Source organism: Oncorhynchus keta, chromosome 27 (assembly GCF_023373465.1).
Source record: "Oncorhynchus keta strain PuntledgeMale-10-30-2019 chromosome 27, Oket_V2, whole genome shotgun sequence".
In the NCBI taxonomy this organism is placed as follows: domain Eukaryota; kingdom Metazoa; phylum Chordata; class Actinopteri; order Salmoniformes; family Salmonidae; genus Oncorhynchus; species Oncorhynchus keta.
Window position 1 is genome coordinate 3,353,826 of NC_068447.1, and position 16,908 is coordinate 3,370,733.

A 16,908-nucleotide genomic window follows, 5' to 3' on the forward strand; every position below is an offset into this window, starting at 1 on the left:
GGCACATTGGGCTACCTTGCCTTAGCTGGCTCATTGGGCTACCTTGCCTTAGCTGGCTCATTGGGCTACCTTGCCTTAGCTGGCTCATTGGGCTACCTTGCCTTAGCTGGCTCATTGCCCTAGCTGGCTACCTTGCCTTAGCTGGCTCATTGGGCTACCTTGCCTTAGCTGGCTCATTGGGCTACCTTGCCTAGCTAGCTGGCTCATTGGGCTACCTTGCCTAGCTACATTTACATTACATTTATGCTTCAGCCGGTCATTTAGCAGACGCTCCCACGCCAGAGCGACTTACAAATTGGTGCATACACCTTATGACAACCAGTGGAACAGCCACTTGCATCTAAATCTTGTTGGGGGAGAGGGGGTGAGAAGCATCCAAATCTTGTTGCCCCAGCTGGAGAAGGATTACTACCCTTACTTACCCTATCCTAGGTAATCCTTGAAGAGGTGGGGTTTCAGGTGTCTCCGGAAGGTGGTGATTGACTCCGCTGTCCTGGCGTCGTGAGGGAGTTTGTTCCACCATTGGGGGCCAGAGCAGCGAACAGTTTTGACTGGGCTGAGCGGGAACTGTACTTCCTCAGTGGTAGGGAGGCGAGCAGGCCAGAGGTGGATGAACGCAGTGCCCTTGTTTGGGTGTAGGGCCTGATCAGAGCCTGGAGGTACTGAGGTGCCGTTCCCCTCACAGCTCCGTAGGCGAGCACCATGGTCTTGTAGCGGATGCGAGCTTCAACTGGAAGCCAGTGGAGAGAGCGGAGGAGCGGGGTGACGTGAGAGAACTTGGGAAGGTTGAACACCAGACGGGCTGCGGCGTTCTGGATGAGTTGTAGGGGTTTAATGGCACAGGCAGGGAGCCCAGCCAACAGCGAGTTGCAGTAATCAAGACGGGAGATGACAAGTGCCTGGATTAGGACCTGCGCTGCTTCCTGTGTGAGGCAGGGTCGTACTCTGCGGATGTTGTAGAGCATGAACCTACAGGAACGGGACACCGCCTTGATGTTAGTTGAGAACGTCAGGGTGTTGTCCAGGATCACGCCAAGGTTCTTAGCGCTCTGGGAGGAGGACACAATGGAGTTGTCAACCGTGATGGCAAGATCATGGAACGGGCAGTCCTTCCCCGGGAGGAAGAGGAGCTCCGTCTTGCTGAGGTTCAGCTTGAGGTGGTGATCCGTCATCCACACTGATATGTCTGCCAGACATGCAGAGATGCGATTCGCCACCTGGTCATCAGAAGGGGAAAGGAGAAGATTAATTGTGTGTCGTCTGCATAGCAATGATAGGAGAGACCATGTGAGGTTATGACAGAGCCAAGTGACTTGGTGTATAGCGAGAATAAGAGAGGGCCTAGAACAGAGCCCTGGGGGACACCAGTGGTGAGAGCGCGTGGTGAGGAGACAGATTCTCGCCACGCCACCTGGTAGGAGCGACCTGTCAGGTAGGACGCAATCCAAGCGTGGGCCGCGCCGGAGATGCCCAACTCGGAGAGGGTGGAGAGGAGGATCTGATGGTTCACAGTATCGAAGGCAGCCGATAGGTCTAGAAGGATGAGAGCAGAGGAGAGAGAGTTAGCTTTAGCAGTGCGGAGCGCCTCCGTGATACAGAGAAGAGCAGTCTCAGTTGAATGACTAGTCTTGAAACCTGACTGATTTGGATCAAGAAGGTCATTCTGAGAGAGATAGCGGTAGAGCTGGCCAAGGACGGCACGCTCAAGAGTTTTGGAGAGAAAAGAGAGAAGGGATACTGGTCTGTAGTTGTTGACATCGGAGGGATCGAGTGTAGGTTTTTTCAGAAGGGGTGCAACTCTCGCTCTCTTGAAGACGGGAGGGACGTGGCCAGCGGTCAGGGATGAGTTGATGAGCGAGGTGAGGTAAGGGAGAAGGTCTCCGGAAATGGTCTGGAGAAGAGAGGAGGGATAGGGTCAAGCGGGCAGGTTGTTGGGCGGCCGGCCGTCACAAGACACGAGATTTCATCTGAGAGAGAGGGGAGAAAGAGGTCAGAGCATAGGGTAGGGCAGTGTGAGCAGAACCAGCGGTGTCGTTTGACTTAGCAAACGAGGATCGGATGTCATCGACCTTCTTTTCAAAATGGTTGACGAAGTCATCTGCAGAGAGGAGGAGGGAGGGGGGAGGATTCAGGAGGGAGGAGAAGGTGGCAAAGAGCTTCCTAGGGTTAGAGGCAGATGCTTGGAACTTAGAATGGTAGAAAGTGGCTTTAGCAGCAGAGACAGAGGAGGAAAATGTAGAGAGGAGGGAGTGAAAGGATGCCAGGTCCGCAGGGAGGCGAGTTTTCCTCCATTTCCGCTCGGCTGCCCGGAGCCCTGTTCTGTGAGCTCGCAATGAGTCGTCGAGCCACGGAGCGGGAGGGGAGGACCGAGCCGGCCTGGAGGATAGGGGACATAGGGAGTCAAAGGATGCAGTAAGGGAGGAGAGGAGGGTTGAGGAGGCAGAATCAGGAGATAGGTTGGAGAAAGTTTGAGCAGAGGGAAGAGAAGATAGGATGGAAGAGGAGAGAGTAGCGGGGGAGAGAGAGCGAAGGTTGGGACGGCGCGATACCATCCGAGTAGGGGCAGTGTGGGAAGTGTTGGATGAGAGCGAGAGGGAAAAGGATACAAGGTAGTGGTCGGAGACTTGGAGGGGAGTTGCAATGAGGTTAGTGGAAGAACAGCATCTAGTAAAGATGAGGTCAAGCGTATTGCCTGCCTTGTGAGTAGGGGGAAGGTGAGAGGGTGAGGTCAAAGAGGAGAGGAGTGGAAAGAAGGAGGCAGAGAGGAATGAGTCAAAGGTAGACGTGGGGAGGTTAAAGTCGCCCAGAACTGTGAGAGGTGAGCCGTCCTCAGGAAAGGAGCTTATCAAGGCATCAAGCTCATTGATGAACTCTCCGAGGAACCTGGAGGGCGATAAATGATAAGGATGTTAAGCTTGAAAGGGCTGGTAACTGTGACAGCATGGAATTCAAAGGAGGCAATAGACAGATGGGTAAGGGAGAAAGAGAGAAAGACCACTTGGGAGAGATGAGGATCCCGGTGCCACCACCCCGCTGACCAGAAGCTCTCGGGGTGTGCGAGAACACGTGGGCGGACGAGGAGAGAGCAGTAGGAGTAGCAGTGTTATCTGTGGTGATCCATGTTTCCGTCAGTGCCAAGAAGTCAAGGGACTGGAGGGAGGCATAGGCTGAGATGAACTCTGCCTTGTTGGCGCAGATTGGCAGTTCCAGAGGCTACCGGAGACCTGGAACTCCACGTGGGTCGTACGCGCTGGGACCACCAGGTTAGGGTGGTCGCGGCCACGCGGTGTGGAGCGTTTGTATGGTCTGTGCAGAGAGGAGAGAACAGGGATAGACAGACACATAGTTGACAGGCTACAGAAAAGGCTACGCTAATGCAAGGAAATTGGAATGACAAGCGGACTACACGTCTCGAATGTTCAGAAAGTTAGGCTTACGTAGCAAGAATCTTATTGACTAAAATGATTAAAATGATACAGTACTGCTAAAGTAGGCTAGCTGGCAGTAGCTGCGTTGTTGACACTACACTAATCAAGTCGTTCCGTTGAGTGTAATAATTCTACAGTGCTGCTATTCGGGGCTAGCTGGCTAGCTAGCAGTGTTGTTTACTGGCTCGTTGGGTTCCTTGCCTTAGCTGGCTCATTGGGCTTCCTTGAAATCGCTCTAGACTCATTATCTTTGCCCTAGCTGGCTCATTGGGCTACCTTGCCTTAGCTGGCTCATTGGGCTACCTTGATCAAAGCAAATGGCTCATTGTACTGTAAGCTGGCTCATTGGGCTACCTGTGAAGCTGGCTCATTGGGCTTCCTTGCCTTAGCTGGCTCGTTGGGCTACCTTGCCTTAGCTGGCTCATTGGGCTACCTTGCCTTAGCTGGCTCATTGGAACCTTGCCTTAGTGAATTAAGATGGCTCATTCCAAGGCTTCCTTGCCTTAGCTGGCTCAATTATCTTGGGCTACCTTGTAGCTGGCTAACACTGAACTAGCTGGCTCGTTGGGCTTGAGTGAATAGCTGGCTACAGTGATGCTAATCCTGTGCCCTAGCTGGCGTTGCTTCCTTACCCTAGCTGAATAGCAGTGGGCTTCCTTTCCCTAGCTGGCGTTGGGGCTTCCTCGCCCTAGCTGGCTCGATAATTGGGCTTCCTTACCTAGCTGGCTCGTTGGGCTTCCTTGCCTTAGCTGGCTCATTGGGCTTCCTTGCCTTAGCTGGCTAAGATTATGCCTTAGCTGGCTAACAGTAAACTAATCAAGCTGGCTCATTGGGCTTCCTTCAGCTGGCTCATAACCATTCAGATGGTGGCTAGACTATAGCTGGCTCGTTGGGCTTCAGACCCATAGCCATTCAGATCCCCTCGCCCCTAGCTGGCTCGTTGGGATTCCTCGCCCTAGCTGGCTCGTTGGGCTTCCCTCACCCTAGCTGGCTTATTGGGCTTCCAGACGCCTTAGCTGGCTCAGATGGTGGTAGACCCTAGCTGGCTCGTTATTAATTCCAGACCCATAGCTGGCTCAGATTGGGCTCCTTGCCCTAGCTGGCTCAGACCCTTACCCTAGCTGGCTCAGATGGTGGTAGACTGCCCTAGCTGGTTATTGGGCTTCTTGACCCTAGCTATTCAGATGGGGTAGACTAGCTGGCTCGTTGGGCTTCCTTACCCTATTCAGCTGGTGGTGGGACTATAGCAGTTATTAGTTCCTTGACCCATAAGCTTCAGATGGTTGGGCTTCCTTGCCTTAGCTGGCTCAGAGGTTTTGCTATTCCCGGTGGCAGGCGCCCAGCCCACGTCATGCTTCAGGCCATCATGCTCCCACGTCTGGTGGGATATAGCAGTTATTCACGCCTCAACCCGGATTCAGGACCCACGCCTAACCGGTTCATCAGGCTTCTACGACCCCAGCCGGCTTGTCCAGACCCATAACCATTCAGGCCCATCAGGCATTGCCCAGGTGGGACAGACTATAGAAGTTATTACTGTCACGCCTGCTCCCGCACTCCCTCTCTGGCACTCAAGGGCACCAGACTGTCTATCATTACGCACACCTGTCACCATCATTACGCGGCGCAACATTGGACTCACCTGGACTCCAATACCTTGTTGATTACACCCTCTTCATCTGTCTGTTCCTCACGTTATTCCATGTGTCAGCATTGATGTTGTTATTTTGTCCCCTGTCCAGACACGGTTTCTGTCCTAGTTCATGTCCGTTGTCTTTTAAATGTTCTCCCTGTACCTGCTTCCTGTCTTCAGCGTCTATCCTCACAGGTAGGCTATATCAGTTATTAATTCAGACCCATAACCATTCAGATGGTGGTAGACTATATCAGTTATTAATTCATACCCATAACCATTCAGATGGTGGTAGACTATATCAGTTATTAATTCATACCCATAACCATTCAGACCCATAACCATTCAGATGGTGGTAGACTATAGCAGTTATTAATTCAGACCCATAACCATTCAGATGGTGGTAGACTATAGCAGTTATTAATTCAGACCCATAACCATTCAGACCCATAACCATTCAGATGGTGGTAGACTATAGCAGTTATTAATTCAGACCCATAACCATTCAGACCCATAACCATTCAGATGGTGGTAGACTATAGCAGTTATTAATTCAGACCCATAACCATTCAGATGGTGGTAGACTATAGCAGTTATTAATTCAGACCCATAACCATTCAGATGGTGGTAGACTATAGCAGTTATTAATTCAGACCCATAACCATTCAGATGGTGGTAGACTATAGCAGTTATTAATTCAGACCCATAACCATTCAGACCCATAACCATTCAGATGGTGGTAGACTATAGCAGTTATTAATTCAGACCCATAACCATTCAGATGGTGGTAGACTATAGCAGTTATTAATTCAGACCCATTAGACCCATTCAGATGGTGGTAGACTATAGCAGTTATTAATTCATACCCATAACCATTCAGATGGTGGTAGACTATCAGATGGTGGTAGATTAATTCAGACCCATAACCATTCAGACCCATAACCATTCAGATGGTGGTAGACTATAGCAGTTATTAATTCAGACCCATAACCATTCAGATGGTGGTAGACTATAGCAGTTATTAATTCAGACCCATAACCATTCAGATGGTGGTGGACTATAGCAGTTATTAATTCAGACCCATAACCATTCAGATGGTGGTAGACTATAGCAGTTATTAATTCAGACCCATAACCATTCAGATGGTGGTAGACTATAGCAGTTATTAATTCAGACCCATAACCATTCAGACCCATAACCATTCAGATGGTGGTAGACTATAGCAGTTATTAATTCAGACCCATAACCATTCAGATGGTGGTAGACTATAGCAGTTATTAATTCAGATGGTGGTAGACTATAGCAGTTATTAATTCAGACCCATAACCATTCAGACCCATAACCATTCAGATGGTGGTAGACTATAGCAGTTATTAATTCAGACCCATAACCATTCAGACCCATAACCATTCAGATGGTGGTAGACTATAGCAGTTATTAATTCAGATGGTGGTAGACTATAGCAGTTATTAATTCAGACCCATAACCATTCAGATGGTGGTAGACTATAGCAGTTATTAATTCATACCCATAACCATTCAGACCCATAACCATTCAGATGGTGGTAGACTATAGCAGTTATTAATTCAGACCCATAACCATTCAGACCCATAACCATTCAGATGGTGGTAGGCTATAGCAGTTATTAATTCAGACCCATAACCATTCAGACCCATAACCATTCAGATGGTGGTAGACTATAGCAGTTATTAATTCAGACCCATAACCATTCAGATGGTGGTAGACTATAGCAGTTATTAATTCAGATCCATAACCATTCAGACCCAAAACCATTCAGATGGTGGTAGACTATAGCAGTTATTAATTCAGACCCATAACCATTCAGATGGTGGTAGACTATAGCAGTTATTAATTCAGACCCATAACCATTCAGATGGTGGTAGACTATAGCAGTTATTAATTCAGACCCATAACCATTCAGATGGTGGTAGACTATAGCAGTTATTAATTCAGACCCATAACCATTCAGATGGTGGTAGACTATAGCAGTTATTAATTCAGACCCATAACCATTCAGATGGTGGTAGACTATAGCAGTTATTAATTCAGACCCATAACCATTCAGATGGTGGTAGACTATAGCAGTTATTAATTCATACCCAAAACCATTCAGATGGTGGTAGACTATAGCAGTTATTAATTCAGACCCATAACCATTCAGACCCATAACCATTCAGATGGTGGTAGACTATAGCAGTTATTCATTCAGACCCATAACCATTCAGATGGTGGTAGACTATAGCAGTTATTAATTCATTCAGACCCATAACCATTCAGATGGTGGTAGACTATAGCAGTTATTAATTCAGACCCATAACCATTCAGATGGTGGTAGACTATAGCAGTTATTAATTCAGGCCCATAACCATTCAGATGGTGGTAGACTATAGCAGTTATTAATTCAGACCCATAACCATTCAGATGGTGGTAGACTATAGCAGTTATTAATTCAGACCCATAACCATTCAGACCCATAACCATTCAGATGGTGGTAGACTATAGCAGTTATTAATTCAGACCCATAACCATTCAGATGGTGGTAGACTATAGCAGTTATTAATTCAGACCCATAACCATTCAGATGGTGGTAGACTATAGCAGTTATTAATTCAGACCCATAACCATTCAGATGGTGGTAGACTATAGCAGTTATTCATTCAGACCCATAACCATTCAGATGGTGGTAGACTATAGCAGTTATTAATTCATACCCATAACCATTCAGATGGTGGTAGACTATAGCAGTTATTAATTCAGACCCATAACCATTCAGATGGTGGTAGACTATAACAGTTATTAATTCAGACCCATAACCATTCAGATGGTGGTAGACTATAGCAGTTATTAATTCAGACCCATAACCATTCAGATGGTGGTAGACTATAGCAGTTATTAATTCAGATGGTGGTAGACCCAGTTAACCATTCAGACCCATAACCATTCAGATGGTGGTAGACTATAGCAGTTATTAATTCAGACCCATAACCATTCAGATGGTGGTAGACTATAGCAGTTATTAATTCAGACCCATAACCATTCAGACCCATAACCATTCAGATGGTGGTAGACTATAGCAGTTATTAATTCACCCAAAACCCAGATGGTGGTAGATTAGCAGACCCATAACCATTCAGACCCATAACCATTCAGATGGTGGTAGACTATAGCAGTTATTAATTCAGACCCATAACCATTCAGATGGTGGTAGACTATAGCAGTTATTAATTCAGACCCATAACCATTCAGATGGTGGTAGACTATAGCAGTTATTAATTCAGACCCATAACCATTCAGATGGTGGTAGACTATAGCAGTTATTAATTCAGGCCCATAACCATTCAGACCCATAACCATTCAGATGGTGGTAGACTATAGCAGTTATTAATTCAGACCCATAACCATTCAGATGGTGGTAGACTATAGCAGTTATTAATTCATACCCATAACCATTCAGATGGTGGTAGACTATAGCAGTTATTAATTCAGACCCATAACCATTCAGATGGTGGTAGACTATAGCAGTTATTAATTATACCCATAAATTCAGACCCATAACCATTCAGATGGTGGTAGGCTATAACAGTTATTAATTCAGACCCATAACCATTCAGATGGTGGTAGACTATAGCAGTTATTAATTCATACCCATAACCATTCAGACCCATAACCATTCAGATGGTGGTAGGCTATAACAGTTATTAATTCAGACCCATAACCATTCAGATGGTGGTAGACTATAGCAGTTATTAATTCATACCCATAACCATTCAGATGGTGGTAGACTATAGCAGTTATTAATTCAGACCCATAACCATTCAGATGGTGGTAGACTATAGCAGTTATTAATTCAGACCCATAACCATTCAGACCCATAACCATTCAGATGGTGGTAGACTATAGCAGTTATTAATTCAGACCCATAACCATTCAGACCCATAACCATTCAGATGGTGGTAGACTATAGCAGTTATTAATTCAGACACATAACCATTCATACCCATAACCATTCAGATGGTGGTAGACTATAGCAGTTATTAATTCAGACCCATAACCATTCAGATGGTGGTAGACTATAGCAGTTATTAATTCAGACCCATAACCATTCAGATGGTGGTAGACTATAGCAGTTATTAATTCATACCCATAACCATTCAGACCCATAACCATTCAGATGGTGGTAGACTATAGCAGTTATTAATTCAGACCCATAACCATTCAGATGGTGGTAGACTATAGCAGTTATTAATTCAGACCCATAACCATTCAGACTCATAACCATTCAGACCCATAACAGTTATTAATTCAGACCCATAACCATTCAGATGGTGGTGGACTATAGCAGTTATTAATTCAGACCCATAACCATTCCCATAACCATTCAGATGGTGGTAGACTATAGCAGTTATTAATTCAGACCCATAACCATTCAGATGGTGGTGGACTATAGCAGTTATTAGTTCAGACCCATAACCATTCAGACCCATAACCATTCAGATGGTTGTAGACTATAGCAGTTATTAATTCAGACCCATAACCATTCAGACCCATAACCATTCAGATGGTGGTAGACTATAGCAGTTATTAATTCAGACCCATAACCATTCAGACCCATAACCATTCAGATGGTGGTAGACTATAGCAGTTATTAATTCAGACCCATAACCATTCAGATGGTGGTAGACTATAGCAGTTATTAATTCATACCCATAACCATTCAGATGGTGGTAGACTATAGCAGTTATTAATTCAGACCCATAACCATTCAGACCCAAAACCATTCAGATGGTGGTAGACTATAGCAGTTATTAATTCAGACCCATAACCATTCAGATGGTGGTAGACTATAGCAGTTATTAATTCAGACCCATAACCATTCAGATGGTGGTAGACTATAGCAGTTATTAATTCATACCCATAACCATTCAGATGGTGGTAGACTATATCAGTTATTAATTCAGACCCATAACCATTCAGATGGTGGTAGACTATAGCAGTTATTAATTCAGACCCATAACCATTCAGATGGTGGTAGACTATAGCAGTTATTAATTCAGACCCATAACCATTCAGACCCATAACCATTCAGATGGTGGTAGACTATAGCAGTTATTAATTCAGACCCATAACCATTCAGACCCATAACCATTCAGACCCATAACCATTCAGATGGTGGTAGACTATAGCAGTTATTAATTCAGACCCATAACCATTCAGACCCATAACCATTCAGACCCATAACCATTCAGATGGTGGTAGACTATAGCAGTTATTAATTCAGACCCATAACCATTCAGATGGTGGTAGACTATAGCAGTTATTAATTCAGACCCATAACCATTCAGATGGTGGTAGACTATAGCAGTTATTAATTCAGACCCATAACCATTCAGATGGTGGTAGACTATAGCAGTTATTAATTCAGACCCATAACCATTCAGATGGTGGTAGACTATAGCAGTTATTAATTCAGACCCATAACCATTCAGATGGTGGTAGACTATAGCAGTTATTAATTCAGACCCATAACCATTCAGATGGTGGTAGACTATAGCAGTTATTAATTCAGACCCATAACCATTCAGATGGTGGTAGACTATAGCAGTTATTAATTCAGACCCATAACCATTCAGATGGTGGTAGACTATAGCAGTTATTAATTCAGACCCATAACCATTCAGATGGTGGTAGACTATAACAGTTATTAATTCAGACCCATAACCATTCAGATGGTGGTAGACTATAACAGTTATTAATTCAGACCCATAACCATTCAGATGGTGGTAGACTATAACAGTTATTAATTCAGACCCATAACCATTCAGATGGTGGTAGACTATAACAGTTATTAATTCAGACCCATAACCATTCAGATGGTGGTAGGCTATAACAGTTATTAATTCAGACCCATAACCATTCAGATGGTGGTAGACTATAACAGTTATTAATTCAGACCCATAACCATTCAGATGGTGGTAGACTATAGCAGTTATTAATTCAGACCCATAACCATTCAGATGGTGGTAGACTATAGCAGTTATTAATTCATACCCATAACCATTCAGACCCATAACCATTCAGACCCATAACCATTCAGATGGTGGTAGACTATATCAGTTATTAATTCAGACCCATAACCATTCAGATGGTGGTAGACTATAGCAGTTATTAATTCAGACCCATAACCATTCAGATGGTGGTAGACTATAGCAGTTATTAATTCAGACCCATAACCATTCAGATGGTGGTAGACTATAGCAGTTATTAATTCAGACCCATAACCATTCAGATGGTGGTAGACTATAGCAGTTATTAATTCATTACCCATAACCATTCAGATCAGATGGTGGTAGACTATATCAGTTATTAATTCAGACCCATAACCATTCAGATGGTGGTAGACTATAGCAGTTATTAATTCAGACCCATAACCATTCAGATGGTGGTAGACTATAGCAGTTATTAATTCAGACCCATAACCATTCAGATGGTGGTAGACTATAGCAGTTATTAATTCAGACCATAACCATTCAGATGGTGGTAGACTATAGCAGTTATTAATTCAGACCCATAACCATTCAGATGGTGGTAGACTATAGCAGTTATTAATTCAGACCCATAACCATTCAGATGGTGGTAGACTATAGCAGTTATTAATTCAGACCCATAACCATTCAGATGGTGGTAGACTATAGCAGTTATTAATTCATACCCATAACCATTCAGATGGTGGTAGACTATAACAGTTATTAATTCAGACCCATAACCATTCAGATGGTGGTAGACTATAACAGTTATTAATTCAGACCCATAACCATTCAGATGGTGGTAGACTATAGCAGTTATTAATTCAGACCCATAACCATTCAGATGGTGGTAGACTATAGCAGTTATTAATTCAGACCCATAACCATTCAGATGGTGGTAGACTATAGCAGTTATTAATTCAGACCCATAACCATTCAGATGGTGGTAGACTATAGCAGTTATTAATTCATACCCATAACCATTCAGACCCATAACCATTCAGACCCATAACCATTCAGATGGTGGTAGGCTATATCAGTTATTAATTCAGACCCATAACCATTCAGATGGTGGTAGACTATAGCAGTTATTAATTCAGACCCATAACCATTCAGATGGTGGTAGACTATAGCAGTTATTAATTCAGACCCATAACCATTCAGATGGTGGTAGACTATAGCAGTTATTAATTCAGACCCATAACCATTCAGATGGTGGTAGACTATAGCAGTTATTAATTCAGACCCCCATAACCATTCAGATCAGATGGTGGTAGACTATATCAGTTATTAATTCAGACCCATAACCATTCAGATGGTGGTAGACTATAGCAGTTATTAATTCAGACCCATAACCATTCAGATGGTGGTAGACTATAGCAGTTATTAATTCAGACCCATAACCATTCAGATGGTGGTAGACTATAGCAGTTATTAATTCAGACCCATAACCATTCAGATGGTGGTAGTCTATAGCAGTTATTAATTCAGACCCATAACCATTCAGATGGTGGTAGACTATAGCAGTTATTCATTCAGACCCATAACCATTCAGATGGTGGTAGACTATAGCAGTTATTAATTCAGACCCATAACCATTCAGATGGCGGTAGACTATAGCAGTTATTAATTCAGACCCATAACCATTCAGATGGTGGTAGACTATAGCAGTTATTAATTCAGACCCATAACCATTCAGACCCATAACCATTCAGACCCATAACCATTCAGATGGTGGTAGGCTATATCAGTTATTAATTCAGACCCATAACCATTCAGATGGTGGTAGACTATAGCAGTTATTAATTCAGACCCATAACCATTCAGATGGTGGTAGACTATAGCAGTTATTAATTCAGACCCATAACCATTCAGATGGTGGTAGACTATAGCAGTTATTAATTCAGACCCATAACCATTCAGACCCAAAACCATTCAGATGGTGGTGGACTATAGCAGTTATTAATTCAGACCCATAACCATTCAGACCCAAAACCATTCAGATGGTGGTAGACTATAGCAGTTATTAATTCAGACCCATAACCATTCAGACCCAAAACCATTCAGATGGTGGTAGACTATAGCAGTTATTAATTCAGACCCATAACCATTCAGACCCATAACCATTCAGATGGTGGTAGACTATAGCAGTTATTAATTCAGACCCATAACCATTCAGACCCAAAACCATTCAGATGGTGGTGGACTATAGCAGTTATTAATTCAGACCCATAACCATTCAGACCCATAACCATTCAGATGGTGGTAGACTATAGCAGTTATTAATTCAGACCCATAACCATTCAGACCCATAACCATTCAGATGGTGGTAGACTATAGCAGTTATTAATTCAGACCCATAACCATTCAGTGGTGGTAGACTATAGCAGTTATTAATTCATACCCATAACCATTCAGATGGTGGTAGACTATAGCAGTTATTAATTCAGACCCATAACCATTCATACCCATAACCATTCAGATGGTGGTAGACTATAGCAGTTATTAATTCAGACCCATAACCATTCAGTGGTGGTAGACTATAGCAGTTATTAATTCAGACCCATAACCATTCAGTCCCATAACCATTCAGACCCATAACCATTCAGACCCATAACCATTCAGATGGTGGTAGACTATAGCAGTTATTAATTCATACCCATAACCATTCAGACCCATAACCATTCAGATGGTGGTGGACTATAGCAGTTATTAATTCAGACCCATAACCATTCAGATGGTGGTAGACTATAGCAGTTATTAATTCAGACCAATAACCATTCAGATGGTGGTAGACTATAGCAGTTATTAATTCAGACCCATAACCATTCAGACCCATAACCATTCAGATGGTGGTAGACTATAGCAGTTATTAATTCAGACCCATAACCATTCAGATGGTGGTAGACTATAGCAGTTATTAATTCAGACCCATAACCATTCAGAACCATAACCATTCAGATGGTGGTAGACTATAGCAGTTATTAATTCAGACCCATAACCATTCAGATGGTGGTAGACTATAGCAGTTATTAATTCATACCCATAACCATTCAGATGGTGGTAGACTATAGCAGTTATTAATTCAGACCCATAACCATTCAGACCCAAAACCATTCAGATGGTGGTAGACTATAGCAGTTATTAATTCATACCCATAACCATTCAGATGGTGGTAGACTATAGCAGTTATTAATTCATACCCATAACCATTCAGATGGTGGTAGACTATAGCAGTTATGCTCTTATCCAGAAGCGACTTACAAATTAGTGCATACACCTTATGACAACCAGTGGAACAGCCACTTGCATCTAAATCTTGTTGGGGGGGAGAAGGGGGGTGAGAAGGATTACTTACCCTTACTTACCCTATCCTAGGTATTCCTTGAAGAGGTGGGGTTTCAGGTGTCTCCGGAAGGTGGTGATTGACTCCGCTGTCCTGGCGTCGTGAGGGAGTTTGTTCCACCATTGGGGGCCAGAGCAGCGAACAGTTTTGACTGGGCTGAGGCGGGAACTGTACTTCCTCAGTGGTAGGGAGGCGAGCAGGCCAGAGGTGGATGAACGCAGTGCCCTTGTTTGGGTGTAGGGCCTGATCAGAGCCTGGAGGTACTGAGGTGCCGTTCCCCTCACAGCTCCGTGGCGAGCACCATGGTCTTGTAGCGGATGCGAGCTTCAACTGGAAGCCAGTGGAGAGAGCGGAGGAGCGGGGTGACGTGAGAGAACTTGGGAAGGTTGAACACCAGACGGGCTGCGGCGTTCTGGATGAGTTGTAGGGGTTTAATGGCACAGGCAGGGAGCCCAGCCAACAGCGAGTTGCAGTAATCAAGACGGGAGATGACAAGTGCCTGGATTAGGACCTGCGCCGCTTCCTGTGTGAGGCAGGGTCGTACTCTGCGGATGTTGTAGAGCATGAACCTACAGGAACGGGACACCGCCTTGATGTTAGTTGAGAACGTCAGGGTGTTGTCCAGGATCACGCCAAGGTTCTTAGCGCTCTGGGAGGAGGACACAATGGAGTTGTCAACCGTGATGGCGAGATCATGGAACGGGCAGTCCTTCCCCGGGAGGAAGAGGAGCTCCGTCTTGCTGAGGTTCAGCTTGAGGTGGTGATCCGTCATCCACACTGATATGTCTGCCAGACATGCAGAGATGCGATTCGCCACCTGGTCATCAGAAGGGGAAAGGGAAGATTAATTGTGTGTCGTCTGCATAGCAATGATAGGAGAGACCATGTGAGGTTATGACAGAGCCAAGTGACTTGGTGTATAGCGAGAATAAGAGAGGGCCTAGAACAGAGCCCTGGGGACACCAGTGGTGAGAGCGCGTGGTGAGGAGACAGATTCTCGCCACGCCACCTGGTAGGAGCGACCTGTCAGGTAGGACGCAATCCAAGCGTGGGCCGCGCCGGAGATGCCCAACTCGGAGAGGGTGGAGAGGAGGATCTGATGGTTCACAGTATCGAAGGCAGCCGATAGGTCTAGAAGGATGAGAGCAGAGGAGAGAGAGTTAGCTTTAGCAGTGCGGAGCGCCTCCGTGATACAGAGAAGAGCAGTCTCAGTTGAATGACTAGTCTTGAAACCTGACTGATTTGGATCAAGAAGGTCATTCTGAGAGAGATAGCGGTAGAGCTGGCCAAGGACGGCACGCTCAAGAGTTTTGGAGAGAAAAGAGAGAAGGGATACTGGTCTGTAGTTGTTGACATCGGAGGGATCGAGTGTAGGTTTTTTCAGAAGGGGTGCAACTCTCGCTCTCTTGAAGACGGGAGGGACGTAGCCAGCGGTCAGGGATGAGTTGATGAGCGAGGTGAGGTAAGGGAGAAGGTCTCCGGAAATGGTCTGGAGAAGAGAGGAGGGGATAGGGTCAAGCGGGCAGGTTGTTGGGCGGCCGGCCGTCACAAGACGCGAGATTTCATCTGGAGAGAGAGGGGAGAAAGAGGTCAGAGCATAGGGTAGGGCAGTGTGGGCAGAACCAGCAGTGTCGTTTGACTTAGCAAACGAGGATCGGATGTCATCGACCTTCTTTTCAAAATGGTTGACGAAGTCATCTGCAGAGAGGAGGAGGGAGGGGGAGGATTCAGGAGGGAGGAGAAGGTGGCAAAGAGCTTCCTAGGGTTAGAGGCAGATGCTTGGAATTTAGAGTGGTAGAAAGTGGCTTTAGCAGCAGAGACAGAGGAGGAAAATGTAGAGAGGAGGGAGTGAAAGGATGCCAGGTCCGCAGGGAGGCGAGTTTTCCTCCATTTCCGCTCGGCTGCCCGGAGCCCTGTTCTGTGAGCTCGCAATGAGTCGTCGAGCCACGGAGCGGGAGGGGAGGACCGAGCCGGCCTGGAGGATAGGGGACATAGGGAGTCAAAGGATGCAGTAAGGGAGGAGAGGAGGGTTGAGGAGGCAGAATCAGGAGATAGGTTGGAGAAAGTTTGAGCAGAGGGAAGAGAAGATAGGATGGAAGAGGAGAGAGTAGCGGGGGAGAGAGCGAAGGTTGGGACGGCGCGATACCATCCAGTAGGGGCAGTGTGGGAAGTGTTGGATGAGAGCGAGAGGGAAAAGGATACAAGGTAGTGGTCGGAGACTTGGAGGGAGTTGCAATGAGGTTAGTGGAAGAACAGCATCTAGTAAAGATGAGGTCAAGCGTATTGCCTGCCTTGTGAGTAGGGGGAAGGTGAGAGGGTGAGGTCAAAGAGGAGAGGAGTGGAAAGAAGGAGGCAGAGAGGAATGAGTCAAAGGTAGGCGTGGGGAGGTTAAAGTCGCCCAGAACTGTGAGAGGTGAGCCGTCCTCAGGAAAGGAGCTTATCAAGGCATCAAGCTCA

At 45.2% G+C, this 16,908-nt stretch overlaps 1 protein-coding gene across 1 annotated transcript; it reads right to left on the reverse strand.

The window, feature by feature from the left end:
- Nucleotides 1-426: 426 nt before the first annotated feature.
- Nucleotides 427-15,279, reverse strand: LOC127912344 (uncharacterized). The gene is made up of 2 exons (XM_052481268.1): nucleotides 15,021-15,279; nucleotides 427-969 (listed from the first exon to the last, which is right to left on the reverse strand). Exons 1-2 carry the CDS (start codon nucleotides 15,221-15,223, stop codon nucleotides 456-458), a joined length of 717 nt encoding a protein of 238 aa, XP_052337228.1. The 5' UTR covers nucleotides 15,224-15,279; the 3' UTR covers nucleotides 427-455.
- Between the last annotated feature and the right edge of the window lie 1,629 nt (nucleotides 15,280-16,908).